The sequence below is a fragment of the Lutra lutra genome, chromosome 15 (assembly GCF_902655055.1).
Source record: "Lutra lutra chromosome 15, mLutLut1.2, whole genome shotgun sequence".
In the NCBI taxonomy this organism is placed as follows: domain Eukaryota; kingdom Metazoa; phylum Chordata; class Mammalia; order Carnivora; family Mustelidae; genus Lutra; species Lutra lutra.
In genome coordinates this window covers 5,813,006-5,835,541 of record NC_062292.1, presented here as the reverse complement: position 1 = coordinate 5,835,541, position 22,536 = coordinate 5,813,006, and the positions used below count along the sequence as shown (strand labels likewise).

General features: G+C 43.4%; 1 protein-coding gene across 2 annotated transcripts; it reads right to left on the bottom strand.

Moving 5' to 3' along the window:
* Positions 1-1,498: 1,498 nt before the first annotated feature.
* On the bottom strand, positions 1,499-19,309 carry TADA1 (transcriptional adaptor 1). 2 transcript variants are annotated; one of them, XM_047704626.1, is made up of 8 exons: positions 19,018-19,309; positions 14,142-14,233; positions 13,790-13,855; positions 9,342-9,439; positions 7,455-7,664; positions 6,247-6,398; positions 4,089-4,251; positions 1,499-2,129 (listed from the first exon to the last, which is right to left on the bottom strand). In XM_047704626.1, the coding sequence occupies exons 1-8, from the start codon at positions 19,089-19,091 to the stop codon at positions 2,037-2,039; spliced, it is 948 nt and encodes a 315-aa protein (XP_047560582.1). In that variant the 5' UTR covers positions 19,092-19,309; the 3' UTR covers positions 1,499-2,036. The 2 variants fall into 2 exon arrangements, with proteins under 2 accessions (XP_047560582.1, XP_047560581.1); XM_047704625.1 differs by lacking the exon at positions 1,499-2,129 and adding an exon at positions 2,426-3,659 and having other exon boundaries at positions 19,018-19,307.
* Positions 19,310-22,536: the final 3,227 nt, after the last annotated feature.

Below are 22,536 nucleotides of genomic sequence, written 5' to 3'. Positions count from 1 at the left end.
GTGTCGTTACACTTAATGATAGGGCGGCACTGGTACACAAGCTTTTCTGTTTCTTGGCTGCCTGAAGACGAAGTCACCGTAAATTATCTGCTGTCTACATGGTACAAGGCTCCTTGACTCATCTGATACTTGTTTTGTTGACTTCTTTAATATTTTTATCACGGGGGTATGAGAGGACATGGGCCTTTAGCCACAGCTGTTTCAAGACTTCTCATCCTCTACCCTGCAGGAATAGATGGGAGGTCTTTGAATTTTTACATTACAGTAATTTGCATTCCCACGTAAGTTGTTACGAAGACATTCCTTCCAAGCTCTCTGTGCTACAGAAAACATGCCAGGACCTTACAGACAAAGCCATTGCTAGCAGTGTCATTCCTGTCAGCTCTGAATAACAGGCTACCGTAACCACTTTTCCTCCCTGTAGACTCAGCTCATTTATCTATTATACTGTTCTGGGCATCTTGAAACACCTATTTCTACTCAGGTACTCATTTTCCTATTAGTGATTCGCTTTCTCGTATTTTTAAAACCAGTTTTCCTCCAAGGACACGGGGGGATATTTCACTTAGTTTCTGGTAACTGAATAACTTTCGGTATCAGAATTGTTTCCCCATTTGCTTTCACCTGCACTGAATTCCTTGTTATCTTCAATAGGCAACCAGATCCAGCTACTTATCATTCCAGAAGTTTCCATCCCCTCCACTTCGACTTAATTTATCCTCCACTGTCCTGGTTCCTGGCCCTTCCTCTTTATATTCTGTTTTACTTGTTTCGGGAGCTTAAATGATTTTATAAGACCTAATTTTGGGTTCCTGCTTTGGAGCCATAGTTTTCTTACAGAGAAGAGCAGGAAATGGGTTCGACTCCTATTTCATTCCACCAACACCTTCTTGAGTCTCATCATCAGCTGATAGATGATGCCTTACAGGTTGCATAGCACTGGAACTTTCCTAGAGTAATGGCTCTACTGTCAGGGTTTTTCTGGGCTCATTCTTCCACTGACTTAATTATGATCTATGCTTAACAGAGTCCCAGTTCAACTATTTTGCAGAACGGCTATTACCCTAGAACTACTATAGCACATATTGAGACATAGTTGTACTCCTCAGTAGGTAGAAATTGACCCCAACAATAAACTTTGATAATAAAGACAATAGGCTATCGTGGTTTTATTTATTATTTACCTGCTAGCATTGTGAAAGGTCACACTTCAAACTATGAGTTACACTTTATTCTCCATTCAGTTTGGGGTGTGTGTGTGTGTGTGTGTGCGTGCGTATGTATATAATATCCTTGAATCGAAGAAGTGTCTGTTCATGGGACGGCAATATAAATATTGATGTCTGAAGACAGAGGGAAGAAATATGATATATGTGGTTTTAAACTGAATTAAAAGTCGGGGGGTTGGTGGGCTGAAGGGAGGTCTGACATGAAAAGCTTTTTTCTTTTTTTCTTTTAAAGATTTTATTTGAGCGAGCACAAGCAGAGGGAGAGGGAGAACCAGACTCCCCACTGAGCGGGGAGCCTGACACAGGGCTCGATCCCAGTACTCCGGGTGCCTGGTTTTACATAGTGATACACCTGTAGCTAAAAGACAATTATTGATGGTCCTGCCAGGAAAAATAAGCTTTAAGTCTGATTTAAGTCTGAAATGATCTTGTTTCTAACAGCTTTTTCCTCACTGGAGAGTTCCTTTTCTAAGCGCTGGGTAGTAAGCAGTCAGGATCTCACTCATGATCCCACAGTTGGCAACACTTAAGAGTTGGAGCCAACCTTTGGCGGAACAGAGGTGTTCAAATCTTTCAGGGACTCCCTTGAAAAATCCTAAGTATCCCTCTACCGTCGGTCCCACCTTTCCGCTTTACAAAATGATTCTTGAGAAAGACTGGCATGAAAAACAGATTTTCATTTAAGCCCAAAACACATGAGACAAAGGGAGTCCTCTGGTGGCCTGTGGTCCCACCAGAGCAGGTGACCTTGGGGAGGTAGGCAGGCCACACCCTAGAGAGCACCATCGACATGCTCCCTGGAAGCTGTCACTGCACCAGGCAGCAGGACATGGCTGAGGCCCCGGCTGCTCTCCATGGAAGGACTGCATACAGCTTTACGTCCCCGGATGTACAGACGGCCTGAAACAAAGACACTACATTCACTAGGTATCACTGCACATTTTTCTCAATCTAAAAAATTACCTAAAATTCTGAAGGACTTCTCAGACTTGTGCCAAGAACTGAAACCAGGGTGTTTTTAGTTTACACATCACAAAAGGAAGAAATGGCATACTGAAGTCGGAACCCGTTCTTTAATGATTCTCATCTAGCGCATCCCTCTGCAAAGTCTGCTAAGATTTCGGAGAGCAGGGTTTTTCAAACTTCTGTAGGAGGCAGTTTTCCTTGTATGTTTATTTTAATAAACACACATAAAGAAGTTTTCTCCCGAAAGGTTTATTTGTCACCTTTAAAGTACAAAATCAAATACACAGATCCAAATACTGAACCATGTGAACAAGTCCGTCTATACATAGATCACGTAGCCCTACACAACCCATCCAAACATTCTAGCATAGCCCAATACTATCTTCTGAGTAAAAAGCATCACTTCCAAAAAAACAAACTTTATTATTAGTAACACTGCCAAATGTAAATTATTTTCACTTTATCATTTGATAAAGGATAGAAACAGATACTGCAGAGGAACTGGGGAATTTCTAAGTATAAATCTAATATGTGTATGTGGGCTTTTTAAAACATATTCTATAGGAATAGTCAGTAGATGGACTTGCCAACCAAAGTCCCTGGGGCATATCAACTATAAAAGAAACAAGTTATGACAAAAAAACTTTGTAAGATTAATTACATTCCAGAGGTTTTTTGTTGTGGTGGTGGTGGTTTTTAATGCAAAAAAAGGACTTTGTCTAACAGCACAGCATTTCTAGGTCCTATTTTCTATGAAGTGGTAATGAACTTTGAGGGAGACACCTATATCTGTTAAACTGGTCACTAACGGAGGTATATGATTTTTAACACTGTGTGGATTATTTCAACCAAAATGCAAGAGCACAGTTCTTTAGAAGAAAGGCAGAGATGTCAGGCTTGCCAGATACAGAATATATGTGGCCACTGAAAACACAGATGTCCCTGCTGATCATGGGGACTAAGTTATAACAGCGTCTTTGTTCTAGGATGTCATCTACCTCACGTGCAGACCACAGGATACTAAGCCTCAGATGCCCGAAAACGTTTCCAATCCAGGCACAGAATTTTTTCAGAGCTTCCTCCCATAACTGAGAACACACGCACACATACGGAGACATGGGTCATGAGCAAGGTCAGATTTATATTAATGGCTTCACAGTAGCAACACAAAATGTACTCAGTGTCACATTTCCATAGGAAAATTTATATTTACATTGTACACTTCAGTCTTGAAATGTGGACCCAAAAAACATCCAATTCTCAACAACCAATGAATTCACTGAGGGTTCCGTCCCCTCAGATCGCCCTAACTCAGCAGAGCGACAGGCCTTCCTTGGCCGCCAGGCGCTGGCGGTGGACTTTGTCCTGCCGCAGTTCTTCGTGGTTGGGGTGCCAGAGCTTCATGATGATCCTTTCGATGTTGAGAGCGTATACAGTATGTGTAGGAATGACTTCCCTGTGCACCTGTGATTCAAATATTTGCATGTTTCCGATTTCACTTCAGTGTATGTATTTTTCCAACATATAAAATTAAAAAGGGTTCGATCCACAAACACAAAAGATGCACAAACCTACTGACTACAAGCCAGAGTCTAATGAAGCTCCAATTAGATAACAAGTAACAAGCCTCTGAAATAGGAGTAAGGGAACAAGGGGATTTTTTTTCTTTCCTTTCTTTTGCGGGCCATGCGGGGTCTGGGAGAGGGAAGGAGGGAGGAGGAAGGAGGCCTGGACCCTGGATTTGAAAAATGAAGGTAGTATGAATGGCTTTAATAAACTAAAAACGGAAAACCAAAACCAGGAAGAGGAAAGGCCACTGAACATCTTCATAAACTCAAAGAAACTTTGAACCTATCCCTAAATCTAGGCCAACCTGAAGGGGCCAAGAGTTACCTGCAAAGCTTCGAAAAGGTCGTACATGTTGACTGGAGGCAAAGAGGCAGGCAGAGTGTCCCCGGAGCAGGCCAGGAGGAGGGCAGCCTGCTGCTCCGCGTCATCGGGGGGCGGGTAGGAAGCTGGGTTCTGACCGGCACAAGGAGCAGAAAAGGCTGGAGGACTGAAACAAAGCCAGTAACTAGGAAGGAGACAACTGAACAACTAGAATAGAAATGGACTTTAATACATCTTACTAAAAATGTCTTAAAATGAACGAGAAACCTCATTACAAACCCAATTAATTTTTAGCTAGTATATACATCAGTAGCCCATAATCTACATTTTTAAAGGCCGCCCATCTGTCAAGCTGCAAACAGAATGCGGAGCAACTACACTTCACTCCTCTCTCCACAATGTTAAAATATTTATTACTAAGCTCAGGACACTGAGCCAAAATTGTTTCCTGCCCTTAAAGTGCTTCTAGTCGGCCGGGGGGGGGGGGGGGGACTTAATTAATTAAAGGAAAATGAAACTGAAACACTGACTTGAGAGAGAAAGATAAAATGTAACTGGAGACAACAGGACTGAAAAATAACATCCAAGATAAGAAGATCCAGCACAGGATAAGCAAGAGGCAAAAACGGAGGATGGAGAAAATCCAAATCCTGCCAATTTCCCAAAACAGGACCTAGACAGAGTACCAGCAGGGAAGGCAGGCATAATTTTTATATCATAAAACTGTAGGAGGGACCTGCACAATCCTGAGGACCATCCTGGAGGTAACACAACAGTGAGGAGGTAACCCCGACGCGCGCAGAAGCGGGGCGTGGGCGTGGGTAAGGGCATCGGCGCGGCAGCCCTGCTGGGGACCCAAGCAGCCAGCGGCGAGGCAGAAGCCGTCAGGGACCGGCCAGCTCGGGAGAGAGGGCAGCTCAGGAGGCCTGGCGGGGTCAGAGGCACTACTCCCAGCATTCAGCCACTAAAAGGAGCTCCCCCCACCCCCTTTCTTGTTTTTTTGTTTTTTGGGGGTTTTTTTTGGTGGTTGTTGTTGTTTCCTAGAAAAGAATGACTTACAAAAGAGAACAAGTGCTCCCACACAGATAGGCCTGAATGCGACTGAGCATGGAAACCTTCCCATCCGGCAATCTGAGTATAAACGGTGCTCTTCTGAGGGCCCTTGTGAGCCACCTAAAGGTCTTTAGCCATGAAGGAGGCTCTGGTTCAACCCCCTCCACGTGCTGGAACACTTTGCTGTGTCCAACTCTCTTCTCAGCTTCCCACCCTTCACCTCTTCCTACCACACCTTCTACCTTCCCTTCCTGTTAGTTCTTCACCGACATCTGTCCCGCCGGCCTTCCCAGTTACACTTTGCTCTCTGAACGTGTACCTCCCTGTCATCTCCCTGACCAACCAGCTAACTGGCGCTCAAAGAAATTCAGTCACTTCAGTCACCACGAGAAAAATTACATCGCTGCTTTTTCTTTCCCAAAGGCTTAAAATCTGGACTGAATTATTTGCTGGGAAGGAAGAAAGGAGGTGAGGGGTGAAGACAGACCCGCACATGGATGAGATGAAAGGTCATCCAGGTCATCTCATAAAGCGATGACTCGGGACGTTACAAGTCCTGGGAGCCCTCCACGGAGGGCGGACAGAGGAATCCCGGAGTCAGGGGCCGAGACCAGGTCTGCCAGGAGCAATGTGATGAACCCAGTGTAGGCCACTGTCTGGAGCTACAGCCACGGAAGCCACACAAGGAGGTAGAGAAACACTTCCCATCCCTCCTCCCACCATCAAGACACCCAACCCTGACCCAACAATTACAGGCGTGCTTCCGACTGAGGGCAGGCCCGCTGCTGCCACCGGGCGGGGGCTGGCCCTCAGGAGCCATCAGAACACACCGCCCCAGGGAACCACCTCACTCCACTTCGGAAGGTGCACAAGACACTCCCCTCGAGCCACCCGCGGCAGCCTCTGCAACTTCACTTCTGATAAACGGCACCAAGTACTTCACCAGTTACCAGGCAAGGATGCAGCTCCAGAAAACAAACCGCCCTGCTCTCAAAGGTACTTGGACTTACAGAAACGTAGTAACCAATCATTTACCAGCGATCGGACACACGACAGTAGCACACCAGCTACAAAGAAGGGCTGCGCGATCACAAGAAACCCCATGTACCTCTCTATTAAGTTGTTGTACGCCACGACACTGTTCTTCAGGTAAGGCTGTGGGGTCACGTTACTCCCAAAGGCATATTTAAAATGACCATCACGTAACCGATAAGCTTTCCTTCTGGACACAACAGATGTCAATATATCTTTCAGGTGATTCTGTGAAAACAAGTAAAGAAAGGAGAAACAGCATGAACTCCTGTTTAAAAGCAAATCATAAAACTTCCATTGACCCAAAAACGTTTACTAGTGTTCAGTGGACGGAGGCATGAGACAGGCCGGCATATGGTGGAACCAAACGAAGGTTTACCACGGAGCCACAGGGCCCTGCCAGAGCAGGAGCATACACGAAGCAGGGAGCCGTGCTATTTTTATTTAGTTCTATTTAATAGAGGCTTGCTCTACATGTAATTTATTAAAGAAGTTATTTATACCCCTAAAACTGGCTCCTTTCTCAAAAAAAGGATTTTCAGATAGCTTTAAATGAAAGTACATAAGAGGGGAATGAAAAATGTCCGTGAAAACAGAGACAGAGCTGTTCCCAGCCTACTCCTAGCAACGGGGGAGTCGGGGTCAGCCTGGTGTTTCAACTACACCAGTAAGATCATCTCATACCCAGGCCTGAATGATATAAACTGTCATTTCCACATAGAATTCATTTAATGTTTACAACTTCATGAGACAACTCTTATGATCTTTGAGGTACATGTAAGGAAATGGGGCCCCCAAGTATTGGGAATTACCCAATATCGCCCGGCATACCCGGGCCCTATAGAACCCAATATACCTCGTCCAGTAACTGAATGCATAAAGTGAATGGATCAGCGGAAGAGTGTGGTGAGACAAGAATCCCACTGTTTGGAAACAAAGTCTAATGCTCTTTAAATGCTGTGCCACAGCAAACACCAGTGATTTTAATCTTTACGATTCTCAAACTCTTTTTTTTCCCCCTTAAAACGGTTTCCCTGTTGAATTAAACACCAAGTCAAGCACAAGTGTTATGCCCTAATTAACCTTTCTGAAGAGCTTAAGCTGTTAACTGAAGGCAACTGCTTGGACCATGGGGTGTTTCCCTCCTCCAAAGAAAACAACTTCAAGATGACAACTCTCAGATGGCGACATTTTGGTTCTTTTCTTGCAGTCCCAACTTTCAACAACACACACAAGCTCGTTACACCCAACCTGTAAGATTGTTTCTGTCACCAGCAAACTAACCTCCACCGCATAGACAACAGCTGAGACCGCCTCCTCTGTGACGTTGTCCAACCCGTGCTCGTAAGCGGTCACTATCATCCTCCCTTCAAGCTGACCCCGAGTGGGAAGCATCATTGTGTGGGAGCAGAGTTTCAAGTCATCATCATCTTGGGGATCCTTTGCCACAAACTGCTGGGCTCCCGAGAGGGGATTTTGAGGCTGGAATCTATGCTATGGGTAAGAAAACTTTTCAAAATTATTCATCACAGTGGCAAGCAGTAATGCAAAGAAAAGTAACCAATTTACCTCTTGAGATCCCACAAATTAATGCCACCAAAACTGTACCATGGGGTGTTAAAAAAAAAAAAAAGAAGTAACTCATGCACAAATAATCACAGAGTCGCACCCATTACATAGTAATAACGCAGACATGAACTAACGGGAACGGTGGCAGTGCGCACAGTGGTCTGTTCTATTCAGTGAACACCTGGGTAATCACAGAATATATGGCTCTGTGCTTAAAAATACAATTAGGGGAAAGGAGAAAATATAAAACTATTTTTAAACAAGTCAGAATATACTTGTAAGTAAGCAAATTCTGAAAGTAGAAATAGAGAGTAATACTCTAATTACGCTCTAAAAGCCGAGCCAACCAACGTAACCTCTAATAACAGGTATTCCAAGAGAACACCAGACAGTGTAACTACTTTATATCATCTTCTACATAAAATCCTCAACACAGAATCTCGCTAAGACATATCATTCTAATTATTTAAAATAGCTTTTCTTGGGGCGCCTGGGTGGCTCAGTTGGGTAAGTGCACGTCTGACTCTTGATTTCAGTTCAGGTCAGAGTCATCATCTCATCTCAGAGTCATGAGGTCAAGCCCCAAGTAGGGCTCTGCACCCAGCAGGGAGCCATTTTGAGATCCTTTTTCCCTCTTTCCCTCCCCTGGTTCCTAGAAGAGCACATGTGTGTGCTCTCTCTCTAAAATAAATAAATAAATCTTTAAAAAAATAAAATAAACTAGTGTTTCCCAATCTTATCCCACCCATAAAACCTCTGCCTTCCTCCGGCACATCCAGGCAGCCCATCTGGTCTCTCCACCATCGGTGGGAGATAAGCTGCTGGTAGCGAGTATGACCCGTCCCCATTTAAAGTTTATATTACGGAAGGAACACTGGTTGTTTTTCCATTTTCCAAGTATAAAACTGTATTTTATATCAAATATCCCTTTCTAAACCAAGGCATGCTTCTCTGGAGATGCTGACGCCCTCGGACGGAATACAATGGATAGAAAACTCAGGGCAAAGGTAGCAGTAAGTGTTTCTTGATGTTAATCAACAAACCTATCAACAACCAGTCAAATCTCTAAAAGGAATACTTTTGAGAAACTTTCTTCCCCAAATACGAACGAAAAAGCAAGTTATTCTAAAATGTTTACAAGTGTTACAGCCAAACCCCTTCATGACTTCTCTGCTGATCCCCAAAGGCTCAGGGCCTAGCTGGGCATCACCAGGATCCTGCCAGAGACCGCCAGGCATCCTGTAGCCAGGGAGCAGAAGTCTTCAATGGGAGAAACATTATTCATTCCACAAAAATATTTTAAGAGGAGAAAGAATACAGGCATACTTTTTCAATCATTAAAAAATCGTGAGGTACTAATGAAAACATATTAATATTTATGTTGTAACAAACTAGAACTATAAAAATTCAGACACTTGGGACTCAGAATCTTTGAAACTCTCATCAACTTCAAATACAGTAACATCTTTCCCCCCTGAATCATGCCCCCCACTTTTTCAACTCTACTACCAGTATTTTAAGATTTATTTAGAAATGAAAGCCAGTTTCATCACACCAGCATTTAAATCAGTTGTTACCAAGATCTATCGAATAACAACCTACATCAAATTTCTGACGAACAGAAGAAAGCTTTTTCTTCCCCTTTGGTTTTCCAGGTTTAGCTGCAGAACCCCCTGTCCAGGGCAAAGATCCAGCACCCTCTGTGCGAGAGAAAAATCATAACCGTAAGAGAAAATAATGACAGTTGTCAACTGCTAAGTTTGCTTTCATTTTGGGCTAAAAAAGTATGGAATGCTCAAGTAATGAAACTAAATAATAAATGCTTAAATTCAGATCTCCTCTTTCTACTTTCTAAACAAAATTATGAATCCTCTCAAATTGTGTTTTTTCAGCTGTAACCAAACTTATTCCTTTATGAAGACAAATTTGTTTTTTTCTATTTTAATTAATGTTTATTGGGTGCTTTCTTTGCTTATGAGTAGCAGTAGTATCAAAAAAGGACAGAATTTTCTAGTTTAAGATGGCGAACAGAGCACACAAATTTATCTCCTCTCTCCTCCAAGACCAACTAAAAATGGTAATAGTGAAAAGCAAACAGCATGTGTCCATGACAGTGACAAAAAGGAAGACGAGTGAAACAAGATGAGAGCCCAATGAACTCCAACAATGAACTAAAGAGGGGCGCCTGGGGGCTCAGAGGGTTAAGCCTCTGCCTTCGGCTCTGGTCATGATCCCAGGGTCCTGGGATCTAGCCCTACATCGGGCTCTCTGCTCAGCAGGGAGCCTGCTTCCCCCTCTCTCTCTGCCTGCCTCTCTGCCTGCTTATGATCTCTCTCTCTTTGTCAAATAAATAAATAAAATCTTTTAAAAAACAAAAAAACAATGAGCTAAAGCGGTGCTGAATTACAAGCAGACACACAGAAGCCGTAATCCAGCAGTAACCTAGACTAGGCAAGGTTGGAAAATGCAGAAACCAGTCAACCTGCACAGCAGAAATCCACGAAGAGTCTGGATTTGGAGAAGGTGAGTACAGTGGAAACCAGAGGGGTCAGTAAGGCTAAAAACAAGATTAATGGAAGGTCTGTATTCAAAAATCGTGTACACAAACACCTTCCCTCACCCCTAGCAGTGCGCTCGGTACAAAATAAAAATGCAGGGTCCTCTGTTCAAACATTTACAATTTCCAAGCAACCACGGTAGAGCCCTAAGCCAAGTAAGGGGCCCTTCGGAGTTCATGGGCAGTTCACAGGCCCCGAAGCCGGCCCAGCGCAGTGTTTATATCAGCAGGGGGAAGGGGCGGGGGCAAGAGGATGGAGAACGCTCCTCTAGCTAAACAGAACAAAACTTCTGGGCTATCCTGAGGTCGTTGGTACGGATGCCCGCAGCCCCGAGCACAACTGTCCGCGCGCTGACATGGGAGGAGCCCCAGCCGAGCCGGCCTCCCGCCAGCAACCGCTACAACAAACCCCAGGCGTGGTCGTGTGCTTCACTCTTCAACACGCGTCGCCAGACCTCAATCATCTGTAGCATGATCCGAAAGCCCAAGCTCAACAAACAGAAAACGGAGGTCCCAGATTAAAGAATTCAGGCAACACAAAGGACTTCAAATAATTTCTAACTGGTGTCTTCAGAGAAGTTTGAAAAGATGTATATCCATAAAACAAAAAGAATACAGTATTATAAAAATTGCTGAATTAAAGAATGCACTGGAGGTACGCCTGGGTGGCTCAGTGGGTTAAACATCTGCCTTCAGCTCAGGTCCTGATCCCAGCGTCCTGGGAACGAGCCCTGAGTTGGGCTCCCTGCTCCATGGGAAGCCTGCCCCCCCTCTCCCTCTGCTGCTTCCCCTGCTTGTGTTCTTTCTCTCTGTCTTTCAAATAAAAAAATAAAATCTTAAAAAAAAAAAAAAAGAATGTATTGGACACAAAGGTTGAAAGAGTTAAAGAAATCTCACAAACACAAAGCATTAATGCAGATGTCTAAAATCAGTAAATCCAGAAAGAGATTTAAGCTCCAATGAGGAGCTATCAAAATCCTACCAGAAGATCAAGAAACAAAGTGGTTGTCTTTGAGAAAAAGTCTAGGAGTGGGAAGAAACTTTTCATTATAAGACCATCTGTATCATTTCTTTCTAACCATGAGTGTATGTATAGTTCAGAGGTTAAAAAAAAAAGGCAAAGTAATCCAAGCTCATTACAGTACACTTGAAAAATCCCCCCCCCCAAATTTTTATAAGATAGGGGAAAAAAAGGCCACTCATCATCTAAGCAAAAACATTACTTCCATTTTGATGTTTTTTGAAGAATGAATTTTTAAAGCTTTAAAAAAAATACTCCAAGTCTGTCAGTTAAAAAAGAGCTGTTTGGACACTTATGATGAGTACTGAGTACCGTACAGAATTGTTGAATCACTATATTGTACACCCGAAACTGACATAGCACTGCATATTAACTAGACTGGAATTAGAAAGGAGCGGGGTTGGGGGGGTGCTGTTTGGGAAGTCAAGTTCCTCCTCTCCACCACTTGGAATGTCTTTTTGGAACACCCAGTCTCCCGGATGAGGTCAGCGGATCGCGGAAGATTCCCAGCGAAGCCTCCTCCTGCCCGAGGGCCTGGGCGTTGGGTGACGCTGCTGATGTGTGACCACAGTCCCAGCGAGGACGCACAGCACCGTGAGTGAGGTCGGGCCCGCAACAAGGACAGCTTTCCCGCAGCAGGCAGATTTCAGTGCGGATCCAACGCTGGATTCCACTTACTGGTTGCAGAAGGTGTCAGTTAAGTTTTGCTTTTTATTTCCTTTTGTTTTCTCTAAAGTTTCCTAATCCATAAAAAAGGGGCTAATACCTGCCCTAAACAGCTGTTGTGAAGGTTAACAGCAATGACAGACCGTTTCTGTCGCACTGCAGTCGCTCTATCGATATCATGAAAATCATTCTTCCTGCCTAGCTTCGAAAAACAGAAAACCCACCCCCAAGTAGTACACGTACAAAGAACTATTTCTATTTTTCACTTTTAAATCATCTCTTTGATGCCAGCAACCATTAATTTCATTTTAAGGAACTGTAGGCCTGATAGAGAAGTAACCTCTCAAATTCCAAACGTCTCATCCTTTATTTTAAAATAACCAGTAACAAACATTCATGCCTGTCAAAGGCTTTATTTAGTTAAAATCAGCCACTTAACACTTTCTAATACCACTCCACGTTTGTTTGGCAATTTTTTTTTTTTTTACTTTCAAGAGCACTTTTTCACTGTTCTCTTGTCCGCTTTTTAATATATATCTGTAGGGCAAATCTTACTGTATTTTGTAAGTGTGAAAGCAAGAACACCCAATAATTACCTATCCCACCTAAGCCAGCGGCAAAACCTCAATTTGCGCCTAAGTCTCTTGACTCCTCTCAGCCAGGGTTTTTACTCCCGGTCCCACCACTCGCCCTTTCTTCGCACTTTTTAGAACACACAGACATGAAAAGCACGATCTAGGCCTCACCATGTTGGCTTTCCTGATAAATTAAATTTTACACAGAGGAGTGGATCACCTTTACGACCTAACTAGTTGAAGTCCACCCCTGTCTGAAGAAAACAGAGCATGAGAACTCGGACACCCGTGACCATGTGCAGCACGGGGCGGGTGGGCTCAGGGAAACAGCCCCGCCTGACCCCACTCCCCACAAACAAACGTTCACTGCTCACTACTCTGCGCCAACGACAGCTTTTCCGAGTGTGAGGACTCGGCCTGGAGGAGATGCCATGTGAACGCTTTATCATACAGCAGAGGTTAGCAGAGGGAAATGACAGAAAGTTCTAGTAGTCACTTCTATATAAAGATGACCGTCACAATCACCACAGGTCCTTTAAAAACAAAAATACTCAATCTACAGCAGGAGGGCCCTATAAATCCCAGTTTTTAACAAGAGCTCAGGGTAAGTTTCACTGCAAGGCAAATTTTTAATGTATTTAATTATTCATTTTCGACTACTTGATTCAAACAAGATGGTTCAAAGAGGTGACTTGCCCGCTTAAGTAAAAAACCAGTAGTCACTGTTTCTATCTATACCTATTCAGGGCGAAGTGACAGTTCTACCTACTCCCCAAAAGGCGGCAGCTCTCACCTTCCAGGTGCTACTCTCCTACTCGAGAATGTAAGTGAGACGGTCAAAGTCCAGGTCTTCACCCCATGTGGTGGCTTCCCCTGCACCTAACCCTCACTCCCCTCCCCTGTGTCACGGAAACTCGCTGCTGACACCCGCTGCCCTCCGCTTCTGCATCCTGACTGCCCACCCTCTTCCTCGTGTGTCCTTCGTTTAAGTCATCCAAAATTAAGCTGAGCGGAGAATAAAGACCAAAGTCAATCTAAGCGCAGGGAAATCTCCGGCGTTACCAAGGCTCTACGAAACCAGAGCTGCACCTGCGCAAGAAAGGTTTTCTTCTGAGCCGTTCAAAGACCGTTTCCTTTTCGCGCAAACAGATGTGTCTGTTAAAGGAAGCTAAAGCCCGGTGCTCCGTGGCTTTGCTGACGGACGTCCCCGGAAGTATTTCCACTCCCTTACCTGGTGTAGACACCAAAATCTGACAACGAGTCAGAATAGCCAGGAGGAAATCGTTGTGAGAATGGACTGAAAAAGGGAAGATTATCATAAGTCAAATACAAAATATTTAAAACGTAAGGAAACCATTATTTGACTTGGGATTATCCCCTACCCTGCCATTCTTTACACTTTATTTTTAATATTCGTAGTATTAAAATAATCTTACATACCACTAAAAACCCAATTTTATTTTTTTAACCGAGAAGACTACAAAATATATTGCAATTTATTACTGCAATTGCTTATTTGCCATTTATTACAAGTCTGGGAAAACTTCAGAACAGTAAAATAACTCCCCAGATAATTATTTTACCATTATCCTGTGTGAGAAGTCTATGAGCTTCAAGGTCAAACTCTTCTTTGCTGATCTTCTGCTTGAACCACAACTTTAAGTTAGCCCAGTATCTGCAAAGGCAGAAGCAGTATTAAGAACCAAGGGGTCTGCTTCTTTCCGAAATTCACCTTACCTGCTCCAAAACCCAGGGTGGGAAATTTTGCATTCCCTACTGTATAATATGCTCAGTTGTGTTCCTCTCCCCAAATTCGGAGGTTGAAGCCCCAGCCTCCAGCCCCCAGGAAGTACTATACTTGGAGCAAAGCCTTTAAAGAGGTAATTAAATTAGGGGCGCCTGGGTGGCTCAGTGGGTTGAAGCCTCTGCCTTCGGCTCAGGTCATGGTCTCAGGGTCCTGGGATCGAGTCCCACATCGGGCTCTCTGCTCAGCAGGGAGCCTGCTTCCCTCTCTCTCTCTCTGCCTGCCTCTCTGCCTACTTGTGATCTCTCTCTGCGTCAAATAAATAAATAAATAAATAAAGAGGTAATTAAATTATCATCTTCAAGGTGGGCATATGATGCCCATGTGATGGGCATCCTTGTAAGAAGAGATTAGGACAGAGAGACACACACACACACAACCAGACAGTGGCCATCTACTAGCCAAAGGGAGAGGAGTCAGAAAAAACAGCCCTGATGACACCCTGATGTCAGACTTCCACCCTCCAGAATGATGAGAAAACGAGTTTCTGTTGTTTAAGCCGCCCCCTCTGTGGTATTTTGTTATGGCAGCCTTGAAAACCAACACACCTAGGAATCAGAATACCGACAGAAGGAGAAGGAAGAAAGTTTTTCCCAGAAGGGAGTGGCAGGTAATCACATAATTGGGTTCATGAATGAATTAGTCAAAACCACAGCTGTACCTTTCCTTCCTCACTTTCTAAAAGATTACCCTCCAGAATCCTACATTTAAGATTTATATTTTAAAAGTACTATTATTAAAAGTATTAACTTAAATATGAATTTCAGATATGCGTTCTCATTATTAACTACCGTTAATAATACAGTATCGTATATTTGAAAGCTGTTGAGAGATCTTAAAAGTTCACAAGAAAAAGCTTTGTAACTATGTATCATGACAGATACTAACTTACTGTGATAATCATTTTGCAACATACATAGAATACTTGTCGCACACCTGAAACTAATGTAATTTTATATGTCATATGTCAATCATCCCCCAATTAAAAAAAAAAAAGATCTATATTTTAAAAGGTGTATGTTTTATGGATTGGGAAAGGGTCATTCATTCTGATCCTATAACCTCCTTCCCTTCAAATGAACTCAAGTTTTAATCTAATCAGCTGAAGTAATGAGTTTCTAAATTGCCTCACCACGAAGAAAACACCCATGGATAGGAGAAACTTGGTGGTTTTTAAAGTGAAAACCAACCACTAATCATAAAAGGCTCCAGTTAACTAGCAGGAAAAAAAAGAGAGAGAGAGAGATTTGATCCTTTATACCTAAAGATTAGAAATAGGAGTAAAATCCGACTTTCCACATCCACAGCCCCTGATTCAGTGCTTTTAAGGAAGCTGCCCCTTCCTCATGAAACAGAATGAAGAGTTACTCAGTCCGTGTCTTAGAATCACTTTCAATTCACACTTAGCTACTTTCTGATGCTCACTTGAGTTCCTGAGAAAAGAAAAAAAAAAAAGATTTCTAAACGAGATGGCTGAATGTCCTCACTGGCTTACTATAGCCCTGGCAGGGCTTCTCCTGAACACAGATCCGCTTCAAGCCATCTGAGTCAGTGCCTCTGTATGTAACCAGCTACCTGTGCAAGTAACCGCAGGCAAAGCTTCGGCTTCACACGCATTCCTTCTTTCCAGGAGAAAACTAGCTTTAAGGGAGTCAAAGCTGCCTAAGACCCATTTCACTCAACAGCAAAATATGTTAAGTTCTAGAGTCTGGCATGACTTCTCACCTGATACTTACACACTCATTAGTCGATAACTTCCCAACAATGGACACTTAAATGCCTTTTTTTTTTTTAAGGACAGGAACAATTATGAAATGAAATAAAGCTCCACAGAAAAAAACAAGTGTTTTCCCATCCCATTCTATCCAATAAAAGATAGTAACATGAGACAAATTTCATTATTTAAAAACCCTGCATCACAATTTTACAAGAAAGATGCAAATACATTCATATTTTGAATGCGAACTTGTAAGTAAAACCAGGCTCTACCAGGAAGTTCTGCCAACATGATACCACCGATCTCCAAGGGCAAACTTCGTGGCCCAAAGGGGCAGCACCCCATCTAAGATCTGGAAGACCTGCTCCCCAACTCTGGTCTCTGTGTTACCTTGCTGTATAGCCATGGACAAACGACTGTTCCTAACAGTTAGTTGAGGAAAAAGTCAGTCAGCCTCTGTGAAGGTGAGGATGATGGGAGAGAAATACAAGTGTGTCAGACGAGGAAGCACTGGAGAGACTTAGAGAAAACTAAATACATATGATCGAGTAACCAAAAATAATCCAACACCTCTACACAGGACACTCTCCGGGGTACGACACAAAGTGAGTTAACTAGCAAAGGCCACGTCTTTCTAGAAGCTGATGAGGGCATGCAACCTGACATAAAGGACATTCGGACCACGAGCTAAGTAGAAAACAACTCTTATCTGGGTTCCTTATACACTGCCTCTGCTCTCCCTGCCACCAAGGACTATGTGTAAATGGCCAGGTTGTATAAACCATAGCCAACTACTCATGGAAGAAATGTGATACATCACTATAGAGCAATGTTATAGTGTTCAACCAGAGGCACTTTCTAAGGAGCAGGAGGAAAAGACAGTGAGAGAATGGAAAAATACAAAACCACACTATGCCACTAGCTATTCCTGGCACAAAAGCATATTTTGATTACATTGTTCATGGAGATTCATCCTACAGATGCACCAAATTTAGCTTTCGCATCTGTATTTGACCAACATCGGAGAGCCAGCATTGGCCTTTAAAGACCAAATAGGGAAGATCAACTTCAAATTTCTGGGAACCCTGTGTGATATGTGTGGGATCACAGAAGTCACCATCATATCTCATCAGTAAATCACACACAGCCAGGTCTCTCAAATTTATTATATTATGGAAACACTTTCCAATATTTTAAGCATCCTTGACGTAACAGTAAAAAGTCAATTGTGCTTAAAAAAATGTAAATTTTAGCAGTCAGTATTACAAAAGCAAGAAACTATAGTAATTAATGAATGGTGAAAACTTAATTTTACTTATTGAAATAATTTTCAGTTAAATAAGCAAAGAAATTGACAGTAAACATGAATATTAAGATGTAATTTTAGGTGGACTATTTTATCTTTGGGAGTCAATAAATGTTCACAAAAAATTAAATAATTATGCCAAAATAATAGATTCGATTTTAATGCTAGTGTTTGTAGAAGTCTGATTAACATTCATAATATTAAAATAATCTTTAAGGATTATATTTTTGCTTGGGGCGCCTTGGTGGCACAGTTGGTTAAGTGTTAGACTCTTGATTTCGGGTCAGGTCATGATCTCAGGGTGACATTGAGCCCCAGGACAGGATCCGGACCAGTGCTCAAGTGAGGAGTCTGCTTGGCATTCTCTCTCCCCCTCCAGCTCATGCTCACTCTATCTCAAAGAAATAAACCAGTCTTTAAAAAAATTATATTTTGTTTCTAGTTATTCGGTTTATGTCATGAGTATTTCAAAAAGTCTTACATGGGAATTCTGTGTATCTTGCTAGAATAAAAAGCAGAATGTCAACTCCATCACCCCAAAATTTCACAAGAAGGAAATATTCCAAAATAACGTATGACATCCAAGTAACTTCAGCCTGCTCACAATAAAGAATATAAAGAAAAAGATAAGAAGAAAGTGTCCCCCCAAACGCCTTGCTCCTGCAGCAACATTATTTTTAAGGGACCATCTACCCAGGAATGCAAATGTGTGGAATATCCCAGAAGCCATCTAGCAGCAACAACACAGGCATTCTAAATTTAAACATTTAAAATGTGTTTCCTATATTAAAAAAATATATAAAATTGTAATAACGATTAATGTTCTGAAAACTTCCAAACTCGTCCTTGTACTTCTGAAATATCTTATTTGGCTTCGGCCCTGGCCGGATTACTGCTGGTTCATCCCGCCATCAGCACTGGCCCTGATGGTGGACTCGGTCCCCTGCTGTAACCCAGGTATGGCTGGGTGCGTGCGGCTCTGGAACCCCTCGTAAGGCATCAGAGCCAGGAATCAGGCATGGGAGGCCTCGTGACTTCTGAAGAGTTACGTAACCTCCCTAGAACTCGGTCTTTACGTCTATCAAATGGGAATAATAACCGTCCGGACCTCACATCTCCGATGAGAGAGTACGTTAGGGTGCTTAAAAGGTGATCAGCGCCGGTTACTGAGATCATCCCTATAACCGCGGTGATGCTGTCAGTGCTCTATAACGCAGGATCTACGCTTCCCCGACCTCAGGAAGCTCCCGCCTCCAGGAAGCCCTCGGGGGCGGGCCGCCAGGCGCGGTACCCGATCCCGCCGGGGCGCGTCGGGCTCCGGGTCACTCGGCCCCGGGCAGGCCCCACGCGTCCCGAAACTCCGCGCAGGGGCCCGCAACCGCTCAGTAGGCCCCTGGGCGTGGAGTGCAAAGAGTCCCGAGGGAGTCCGGGAGGCCCGGCCCCTACAGCGTCTGGGCGAGTTCCGGCTGCCCGCCCGGCTCCGGCCGGAGAAGCCCGGAGGCCCCGCCGCCCGCGACGCGAGGCACCACAGGCCTCGCGGCGGCAGGGGAGCGTCTCCAGGGTGGGTCGGCGGCCCGAAACCAGGGGAGCACCGGCGCGGGGACCCGCAGGCTGTGCCAGAACAGCTCTTACTGTTTCACGTTGTCCCCCAGGGCCTCGCTCAGGTTCTTCTTGGCCGCCTCCAGCTCGCTCACAAAGGTCGCCATTGCTCCCCACGTCTCACCCGACCGCAGACCGCCCTGCCACAGTGACCAACAACCGAAAAACCAATTACGCGAGAGTCTCGGGGCTGGAGGCTCGGTCCGCTCCGGTCTGTCCCGCCCCCTGTCCCTCAGAAGACTTTTGTTTGGTTTTCGGCTCCGCCCGCCTTCCTGAAGAGAAAGTGAGGAGTAAATTCGCCGTTTTCTCAGTCCTCCTCCTCCCGCCCGCTCGAGTCACGTGACTCCTATCGTTGGCCCCGCCCACACCCTACTTAAACCCGGGACCGACCTGGCCTACAGCGACGCCTGCAGGGCCGGCGCTTCCCGCTCTTTCAGTCTTACCGAGTTCGGCCCCTGTCCTCCGACCTAGATGAGGACCTTCCCCGGCGGATAAGAAAGCAAACGCTCAGTCAGTTTGGTTCTTTCTTTGCCTTAATTTCCGCCAACCACGAATCGTGTCATAGGCCACCTACTAGAGTCGTCTTAATTTTCCGCGTCTTCCGGAAAAAATGTAAAGTTCTATGTAGGCTGGTTTTGCGTTTTATTCACTGCTGTTGCCCCGGTTCCTAGAGCAACGCGCTGGGCTATCCGTGCGTATTTGCCGAGTGACTGAAGTTATTGGGAACAATAAGGGAAATACACGGAAGGAAAAAAAATAAAAAAGAAAAAGCGTTTTACCCCCAGCTCCGGACAAACTTCCACCTGAGAGTCCCCTCCCGCCTGCCCCGTAGCTTGTAATCATGTCCTATCTTCGGTTGTGCGTCTCGGTGGGTTTCTAAAGCTTAATGTCATAATATACATATTTCCCCCTGGTATTACAGTGTCTTGATAATCATTTTAACGACGGCTTTTTAAATACCCCAGATAAAACGTGCACAACAACTTGCTTCCTAATTGTTAGCCTGCTGTTTCCATTTTCTTCCTCTATTAAAAGCAATTCTGTAATAAACTCTATAAAGCTTTTCTTCATTTAGGGATTATTGCTCTAGGATGGAGCCCCACAAATAGAATTCCTAGTTTAAATGGTAAGCATATTTATAAGAATCTTGGTGTGTGTTGTCAAATTGTCTCCCAAAGATGGAAAATAATCCTAACTGCTGTGTGTAATTTCTCTGCGGAGGCCTCTTCAAGCCGCTTCGCTTGTTCAGCAAACATCTACTATCCTGTGCTGGGAACGCGCATGCGCTGGGTTTGCGAAGGTGAACGAGGCAGGCAAAGTCTTCCTATCCGTGTCCAAAAACGCTAGAGAAATTTTGGCTTTTTGTTTTATTTTATTTTATTTTAAGATTTTATTTATTTATTTGACAGACAGAGATCACAAGTAGGCAGAGAGGCAGGCAGAGAGAGAGAGGGAAGCAGGCTCCCCACTGAGCAGAGAGCAGGATGCGGGGCTCAATCCCAGGACCCTGAGATCATGACCTGAGCTGAACACAGAGGCTTAATCCACTGAGCCACCCAGGCACCCCCAAATTTTGGCTTTTTAAAAAGTAGTTATCCACTTCTGCTTTTTCATGGCTCCCCACTGTAGACAGAAAGAAAGTCAACCACCAAGTAGGCTAGTAAATGCTTTATTCACTGTCTTACTGAAGACTATAGCCCAGAAACAGCTTTTCAAATTGCTCTCAAATTCTCAAATTGCTCAAGAACTGCTCTGAAGCTTGTTATGTGTACAAATCGTGTATATAAAATTATTATATGTACATAAGGGGGGAAAGGGTGCACGTGCTTGCAAGCAGATCTCCAAATGTGCATCACAAGGTATAATTTTTTAGAGTTCTAAAAAGGAAGGTTTACTGATTTCCACACAGAAGTGAGAAAGACCCTTAAGTCATCTTAACACATTATGTTTCTATCATGTCCAATTGTTCAAAAACATTGTTTGAACACCTCTGTTTAACTGGTTTTCCAGTTCTTGCTGTTCTTGATTTCTCCTTGAGGTCACTTGAGATGGTCATAGAAGGTTGACATTAATCACCTACTGCAGTTTTAGTCCACGCCACTGAGTATGGAACAAATTCAGTACTGAACAAAATTCATACTCCTAAATCTGGCGTTCAAATTTTCTTATGACCTGGACTCTGCCTCTGTCCAACTCATGCACATCCTGGCCTGTCCCCATCACCCCTTAGAACACACTTTGCACTCCAGTTACTTGACTTTCTGAAACAAACCACATGACTCAGTCCCTTTACACATCTCTCTCCCTTCTGCTGGTTTTGAGACCTATGGGTGGTGACCTACATTTATCACAATCAAGTTCAGACATGTAAAAACCTGTCAGAGGGCCAATTCAACAGCTCTAGGAAAGTGCACAAGGAAATGTTTAGGTATATCCTCCAGGAACAGTCCTTGTTTCTCATTTCTCATTTCTATCACTACCTATCCCCTAAGAAAAATATGGCTCTCTGCTTCACAAGCACTTCACATCTGTGCTTGATAACATCGATAACACTCTACACCTAGTTCAATTAAATATTTCTTTTTCTCTCATCACTTTGGATACCTGTTAGCACCAATTTCAGTATAATTGTTCAACGTCCCTTTAAACTGTAGAGTTAGACAATGTAACATACACAGAAGTCTGACCAAATAATGTACTTAATAGAAATAAATATAAAAAACATTTGTAATTTAGCAGATGTCCATTGGCAGATGAATGGATAAAGAAGATATGGCATATATAGATAGATAGATAGATAATGGAATATTACTCAGCCATCAAAAAGACTGAGCTCTTGCCATTTGCAACATCATGGATGAAACTGGAGGGTATTATGCTAAGTGAAATAAGTCAGTCAGAGAAAGACAAATACCATATGATTTCACTAATATGTGGAATTTAAGAAACCAAACAGATGAACATAGAATAAGAGAAGGAAAAATAAAATAAAATTGAGTTAAATTAAATAAAATTTGAAAAAAAGAGAGAGAGGGAGGCAAACCATAAGACACTCTTAATTCTATGAAACAAACTGAGCGTTGCTGGAAGGGAGGTAGGTGGAGTGATGGCATAAGTGGGTGGAGGGCATTAAGGAGCACTTGATGTGACGGGCACTGGGTATTATGTGCAACTGAGGAATCACTAAATTCTACCCCTGAAACTAATACTATACTCTACGTTAACTGAATTGATATTAAATTTTTCAAAACTTGTAATTTGGTGATTTACTTTAAAAAAACTAATTCTAAATCTGCTTTTAGTGATACCAGTAGTTACACAATGCATAACTCATACAGACAGCTATTAAACAGCTTCAGAAAATGTAGGTTAAAGGAGTTCATAAAGTGCAAAGAATTTTTAAAAAGTGTAAAGAATTCTACAAATGTTACTTTTAGCTTTAAAAAATGCTATTTTTTGGACTATCCCATAGCAATTTTCTCTTTCCCGATGGCAGGTGAGTTCTAGGGTAACTAGTAAAATCAACTCAAGAGTATATTGGGAACAGACAAT